This window comes from Elephantulus edwardii, unplaced genomic scaffold (assembly GCF_000299155.1).
Source record: "Elephantulus edwardii isolate Elephantulus edwardi_28Jun2011 unplaced genomic scaffold, EleEdw1.0 scaffold00005, whole genome shotgun sequence".
Taxonomy (NCBI): Eukaryota; Metazoa; Chordata; class Mammalia; order Macroscelidea; family Macroscelididae; genus Elephantulus; species Elephantulus edwardii.
Genome location: NW_006399755.1, coordinates 14,942,544 through 14,950,609, shown reverse-complemented (window position 1 = coordinate 14,950,609; position 8,066 = coordinate 14,942,544). Strand labels below are relative to the sequence as shown.

The following is an 8,066-nucleotide window of genomic DNA, read 5'->3' as shown; positions in this document are numbered from 1 at the left end:
AGGAATGAAAATGGTATACTCTGATGGCCGAGTGGTGAAGAGCTGCACTGCCGTCACAAAGGCATGTGACTGAAATCCACCAATTCCTTGAAAGAAAGATGCGCAATCTCCTCCCTACAGCCTCTGGAAATCCCTGAGAGGGTCAGCTAGGAGTCAATTCCAACTCAATGGCACAAAACTGTAACAACAAATGCCTGAAGTTGTCAAGGATTTCATTTTACTTTCATTCACAATCAATATTCATGGATGTAGCATTCAAGAAAACCAAATGAATTCAGCAAATTGCTGCCAAGGACTCTCTAAAGTGCTAAAAAGTAAGGTGGGCCTGACTCAAACTATGATATTTTCAATTGCTTCATTTGCATATGAAAGTTGGACAATAAATAAGGAATACTGAAGTAGAATTGATACCTCAGAACTGTAGCGACGGTAAAGAATATTTATATTAGAGAGTTGTGATCTAATGGTAAGAAGTTGCCCTGGAATCTCAAAGACATTGTGGTTTGAATCCACCAGCGAGCTACTCCCTGGGAGATGGATTAGCAATCTCTTCCTGTACAATTTATCGCCTCTGAAAACCTGCTGCAGAGTCAGCTATGGGTCAGTTTCAAGTCAATGGCATATAACAACAACAAGGACTATAAAGAACAAACAAATTTTTCTTGGCAAAAATCAGAATGCTTTTTAAAGTCAAGGATGATGAGAGTTCTTTCTACTTACTTTTGGGCATGTTATCAAGAGACACCAGTGCCTGGAAAAGGACATCACTCTTAGAAAAGCAGAGGATCAGTACAAGATATAAGACCCTGCAAGGAGATGAACTGACATAGAGGTTGCAACAGTGACCTTAAGTACAGCAGAAATTTTAAGGATGGCACAAGACAGTTAATCGCAACAAAGCAAGGAAACAGAAATTCTTACTTTCCTTAAAGAGCTCAGTTGGCCTAGTGGACAGAAAGTGGTGCTACCAACCCAAAGGTGGGTGATTTTAATCTGCTGCCCTCAGGCCTGGTTTGAATTGTTTTTGGTCAAACATTCTTCTAAGTGGTATAGCATTGGACTGTGCATTGCTGTACAGAGGTAACTCGTGGTTGCTGTGATGCTGAACACTGTGACACTGATGTGCCAAATGCGATAATGGTTACCCGTGGTGGACAGTGTTTGGTGGAGCTCCTGATAAAAACAAGCTTAGAAGCAGGAGTGACATCCACTTCCGAAATAGCTCGACCCAGGATACCCAATGAACTTGGAGAAATGGTAAAAGTTATACAAGTGTTCAGGTCTTTCATTCATAGGGTCACTATGAGTCACCTATGACTCGACGGCACTTAACAACAACAGCACAGAGAGAGATCAGCTGCACTAGTGGACAGAAAGTGATGCAATCAAGCCAAAGGTCGGTGACTTTAATCTGTGGCTCTCAGGCCTGTTTTTAATTGTTTTTGGTCAAACATTCTTCTAGTTCATGTAGCCCTGGTCTATCCACTTGCTATACAGACGCAACTCATATTTGCTGCGATGCTGAACACTGTGACACTGATGTGTCAAATGTGATAATGGATACCCATGGTGGACAGTGTTTAGTGGAGCTCCCTGATTAAAACACGCTTGGAAGAAGGAATGGCACACATTTCTGAAATAGCTTGCTTCTGGAAACCCGATAAACCTGGAGAAAGGATGAAAGTTATACAAGTGTTCAAGTCTTTCATTCATAGGGCTTATGACTCAGCAACACTTAACAACAACAACCTATTTCTCCATTCAATTCTGTGAATATTTTTTTTTCATGTTACAGGTCTAGGTTTGTATTAATTTAACCAGCGTCAATTAACCATTAGGGTACTCTGGTAGCCTAGTGGTAAGAAACTTAGCTGCAATCCCAAAGGCACATGGTTCAAATCTACCAGCTGTTCCACAGAAAAAGGATGAACAATCTCCTCCCATTTTTTTTTTAGGGTAAATAGTAATGATAGCTTTATTAGAAAGTTACATCACCAAAGAGACAGACCTTCTTCCTTGAAAGGAGATAAGGAGAAAAGTCCCTCTCATGTAATTTAATGCTTCTGAAAATCTGCTGGAAAACTGGTTATGGCTTGGTTTTCACTTGATGGTACATAACAAGAACAACAATTAACCATAACGAACATAACTCTACACCAATATAACTAACTGGCTTGTGAAAAGGTCTCATTTCTGGCTTATTAGCAGTAACGAAGAAGTTAATGAAAGTTCACCTGAGACAAATGAATTAGCTTCATAGGTCTCAGAAATATTTTTCTATCACCATTGTTATTGTTGATTGCTGTCGAGTCGAGCACGACTCATAGAGACCCTATGACTAGAAGGCTTGAAGCCTTTCTATAACTATCATCATTTATCAAAGTTCATAGAGTTTCCAGAAGCATGCTGTTTCTTGTAACAGATTTAGATTTAATAATATGGCTAAGACAAAGAGGTTACAAAGGCTATTTCATAAACTTCATAACTTGGCCAAACCAGTTTTAGTCTAATGAAGATTCTTATATTTACACTCTAAAAAAGGATATTAATAGCTAACACTACAGAAATGCAAATGCATTGCCTTCAAAGTAGAATCAATTCATAGCTGGCCCTCCAGCTGGCTTTCAGAGTCTGTAAACTGCACAAGAGTTTACCTTGCTTATCTGGAGTCACTAGTGGATTTGAACCAGCAAATAGGAGCCTCCTTTGCATTAGCAGTACAACTCCCTATGGACTATACTACTAGAGCTTCCTCACATTGCTAATCATTGTTTTAATAAAATTAGGATGAATATTTGCAGTTACAAAATGGAACCATCCAAATATATGATATATACTTCTATCTTCAGTGTGTGTGTGTGTGTGTGTGTGTGTGTGTGTTTTACATCTTCCTTTGGTTTAGGAAGACTTTCAACAAGATGAACTGACACAGTGACTGTATCAATGGGCTAAGAACGTCAGTAATGATGAGGATGGCATAGGATAGAGCAAGGTTCAGATGTGTCACTATGAGTCATAGTTAACTTGATGGCACCTAACAACAAAAAAAGATATATACTAATAGGCCATGCTTCTAAGTTTGTTGTTTGGGTTTTGGGTTTTTTTGTTTGTTTGTTTTGTTAGGAGCGACCTTCATAATTAATTCTACCAAGGTGAGTTATACATAAATTTAACTATCTTTGTCAATCTGTAGCCAGAAAGTCAATGGTCCAAATCCATCAGCTGCTCTAAGGAAGAAAGATGGGCAGTCTCCTCCTGCAGAGATTTTCACTCTAAGAAACTCATGGAGGTCACTCAAAGTTGAACTTGACCAAACAGCACTGAGTTTGGGATCTCTGTATCTGAACTATGTAAAGAAGAATATGAGAATACAAATAGAGAAAGACTCATTAATGGCCCACAATATACAAATGTCCGACTTTCCTTTAGAAAAGCCAGAAAACTTGAGCACTTACTGATAATCAAAGACTACAAGTTTCCATATGAATTACATTCCAATATAAAGAAAATAAAAATTCTTACAACTGGGCCAATAAGTAATACTCTGATAATCGAAAATATTGTTGTCAAGGATTTAATTTTACTCAGATCCACAATCAATGCCCAAAGAAAGAGCAGTCAAGAAGTCAAATATATTATATTATGTAAATACACTATAAAAGAACTCTTTAAAGTGTTAAAAAGCAAAGATGTCACTATAAAGACTAAAGTGTGCACACCCATGTTTATTGCTGCTTTGTTCACAACAGCAGAGTTGGAAACAACCCAAGTGCCCATCAACAAACAAATGGGTGTAAAAAAGCTGTGGTATATTCACACGATGGAATACTATGCACCACTGAAAAACAAAGAATTCATGAAATATTATTCAAAATGGGTGACCCTGGAGGACACTAGGCTGAGTGAAATATCTCAGTCACAAAAAGACAAATAGTGAATAATATAAAACAGGACTGGTGTGGGTATTGGGGGGAAACAAAGAAAAGAGGGGATAAATAATGTACATGGCATTGAAACAGATAGGGAGAGAACTGTTTAAAAGGAATATATGACTAGGTATTATTGGTATGACAAGAGTCCAGAATAAGAGCTCCATAGTAAAGTGGTCTTGGGAGTGGGAGGAGACTGTACAACAATGAAATAACTTTTTTCCCCAAGAAAAAAGCAAACTGGGGCAGAGGGTGGGGGGCAGGGAGGAAAATGTGCAATAATGAATACATGGAAACCCAAGTTCTTTAAAAACTTTCATCAAATTCTCAATAAAAATATAAAAGACTAAAGTGATCCAATATTTGGTTTATAAAATCACCTCATACAGAAAAGATGGACAATAAATAAAACCAAAGAAGAATTGATGCATTTTAATCATCTTGCAGATAAATAATACCAAATATATTATAAACTGCTATAAGAATAAACAAAAAAAAATCTGTCTTGGAGGAAGAATGACAGAAATATCCTTAAAAGTGAGTATGGCAAGCATATTCATGTATTCTGGATACATTCTTAGGAGAGACCAGTCTTTGGAAAACAACACCATGACTGGTTAAGTAGAAAGCATTAAAGAAATGACCTTCAGTCCTAGATGGACTTACACAGTGGCTGCAGCTGTCAGTTCAAACACAGGAACTACCGTGAGGGTGGCAAAGATTTCTTTGTGCTGTAAATAAGGTCAATAGATGGTGGAACCAACTGCTGATATCCAACAAGAACAAAACAACTAAATTAAGGGACTGGAAAGAATAAACAATTTCCATACAAAAATATACATTTTGTTTACCTCTATATTCCAAGAAGTAGCGACCCTATGTACAATAGCTCTAAACTTTGCCTAACCTGTGCCCATCTCACCATCTCTGACACATCTCTATCCCTACTACCTCTTACAAGCCTAAATGTGTATGTTGATACAAGCAGGTGCAAGAACTGTGAACACAAAGGATTTTTTTCCCATGTATTCATTCCCGTAACCAAATCACATGTTAATTTACAGTTTCATATATTTATGTATGAGGCACAGAAGAAGAAAGGAGGAAAAAAGATACATAAATGGAAAAGGAACTAGTCCATGCTTACAAAAGAGGCTGGCAGCCGTCACATAAACAACTACCTAAGCTATCACTTAAATAGTCTAAGGATCCAAAGCCTCAAAATAGTCTGGTTCATGATGAAAAGTAAATAGAATCTGGAAAGATTTCAAAGAATGTGTTTGTAAACAAATATCTGATGAAATGGCAGATAAGAACAAGAAAACCTCTAAGAAACATGGCATGAATCATCCTGGCTTGAGTGTGCTATAAAAAGGTCAGAGTCACCACAGTACGAGCAACTGCCTTTTCAAAGCTTCTCACATTACCGGAGATGTTCCTTATAAACCCATTTGCAACTGTTCTTGGAATCAGAAACTTAGTGAAAACTTCTGGTGCTTTATTTCATCAACCATACCTAATAATATTTACACATCCCAATTTCTATTTGAAATTCATTCAAATGAATTCAAATGAAAAGCATTCTCTGAGGTTACAGTGTATCCCTTCTGATGGGAGATATACACACAAGTAACTACACTCTCAACCCTTAAGTAGTTCCCTAAGAGAGGAGAATGAAAGATTAAGAAATAACTAGATACAATATAACAGTGAAAGTAGAAACAACCTGAATGGCTGGGCAATCAGGGATGGTTTTATGATGGGAGTGTTACCGGAGCAGAATTATAAAGGGTGAATGAAAATTTACCAGTTTTAAGAAGGTTAAAAAAAAATTTAAAAAAACCCAAGCAAAAAACCCACCAAACCTGAAAACAACTGATCAGAGGTAAAGGGAATAAAATAAAGAAATGCATGAAGGCAGCATAATTATATGTTCAAAAAAAAGCCCAAGGACGATTCCAAAATGGCTGACGGACTGGAACAAGGAGCGTGGTGAGGAGCAAGGGAAACAAGACAATAAAGTGGGAGTGACAATCTAAAGTAATGAAGAAATGAGTGACATGATCAGGTTTTTCTAACACGCAAAATCCCTACAAAATGATGTGTTACAGAGTCTAGCATAAAAATAGGTACATAATTAGTGGTGCCAACCCAAAGGCAGGCAATTTGAATCCATCAGCTGTTCTGTGAGGGAAGATGGGCAATCTCCCATCTGATGTGTGACATCACAGCCTCTAAAAACCAGCTGCTGGAGGGTCAGCTATTAGTTGGTCAACTCAACAGCAACATTAGCAGCATAAAAGATATATAACAGTAACAAAAGGAGCTGGCAGTCACCTTATGTCTTTGATGGTTGCACGTTTCAGAGGATCCACCTGCAGCATATGCATCAGGAGAGTAGCAATAGAACGATTGAGATACTCTGGGATATAAAAAACTCCTCCTCGAATCTTCTTAAATAATGTTGGAACATGCTCATCATCAAACGGGAGGGTGCCACACAGAAGAGCGTACAAAATAACTCCACAGCTCCAGATGTCAACTTCAGGCCCAGCATACAATCTAGACAGAAAGAAGACAATACAAACCTGAAATGAAAGTGGCACCTTTCCTCTTTCACATACACATTGAGATTATGGTTTAGGCATAAATTATTAACTGCCAAAGACCTCTGTGAAGTCCATAACTACATCCCAGCACTCAACGCTTGTTTCACAAAGTGAACATCAGTTTAACCCATCACTATTCAACCTGCCAAGAGAATAATGAGTTCTACTCATTTATCTAACTGAAATTTATTAAATTACTAATTAACAAATATAAAACTTTCTATCGTTGCTTTTTATAGCAAAATCATAGACTTGAAAAACCCAATACTGTCATATATAAATTAAGTCTTTTAACCACAGGCCACCAGAGCGCCCTATAAAAACAGTACAAAAAAAGAAAATGCATGTATAATAGAATTCTCAGCCTTGGCACAACTATTTTAAAATATAGTTGAAAGTATTATTTGACAGTGCTTTCCTTGTCATATAATCCCCATAACATGATACTTTCATTCCAATCACATGCTAGCTCCTGCAACTAACACTGTTGTCGTTATGTACCATCAGGTCAGAACCAACTCATAGCTGACCCGTCAGTGGGAACCAACTCACAGCGGCTGCATCAGTGGGTTTTAAGAGGAAGTAATCACACAGAAGGAGATTCCCTTCATACTACAAAACTCACACCCGGGTCTGACTTAACAAAATAAATCTCTGCAGTTTCAATTAAATGGTATAATGTTTCTATAAAATTGATGGACATCTTTTACATCATTTGTATTACTGTTTAAATGCCTATATTGGCTAGTTTTGTGTTTTCTCATATATGTTAACCATAAATTTCTGATTGTAGAGAGATAAGAGTTTAGCAATGTAATATAAACATTTTAAAAGTATGGCAATAATAACAACTAATTTTCTTTTTATAATAGTTATGAATATTAATAGAGAGCTAGAGACAGAAAATCAAAAGGGCCGAACTTGCTCAGTGTTTCTTAAGCTGAAGGAGCCGAAAAACAAATTCAAACCACAGGTGGCAAAACTTAAGAATACTTTGGATAGAATGTTAAATGGTCCAGGAAATGTCAAGAGAAGACGGAAGGAATACACAGAGTCACTGTATCAGAAGGAGCTGGCTGACACAGAAGAATGTCATGAAATAACATATGAGCAAGGGCCTACGGTTAGGAAGGAGGAAGTTCAAATTGCTCTGAAGGAAGTGGCAAAAAACAAGGCTCCAGGAGTTGACGGCATACCAATCAATAGACGTATTTCAACAAACAGACACTGCCCTGGATGTGCACACTAAGTTGTGCCAAGAAATCGGGAGAACAGCCAGCTGGCCAACTGACTGGAAGAGATCTATATTTGTTTCCATTCCAAAGAAAGATGAGCCAACAGAGTGTGGAAATTATCGAATAATATCATTAATATCACATGCAAACAAGATTCTGCTGAAAATTATCCAAAAACGTTTGGAACAATATGTCAACAGAGAACTGCCAGATGTGCTGGCTGGATTTAGAAGAGGTCATGGTACTAGGGATATTAGAGCTAATGTTAGATGGATCTTGGCAGGAAGCAAAGA

The 8,066-nt window shown here is 37.6% G+C and overlaps 1 protein-coding gene across 1 annotated transcript in view; it reads right to left on the bottom strand.

Annotated features, from left to right (window-relative positions):
• The window catches only part of PRKAA2 (protein kinase, AMP-activated, alpha 2 catalytic subunit), a 110,586-nt gene that overhangs the window by 16,736 nt on the left and 85,784 nt on the right, over window positions 1-8,066 (bottom strand). Inside the window, exon 6 of the mRNA XM_006879727.1 lies at window positions 6,267-6,491. Within this exon, the coding sequence (XP_006879789.1) occupies window positions 6,267-6,491 (225 nt within the window). The remainder of the gene's footprint in view (window positions 1-6,266; window positions 6,492-8,066) is intronic.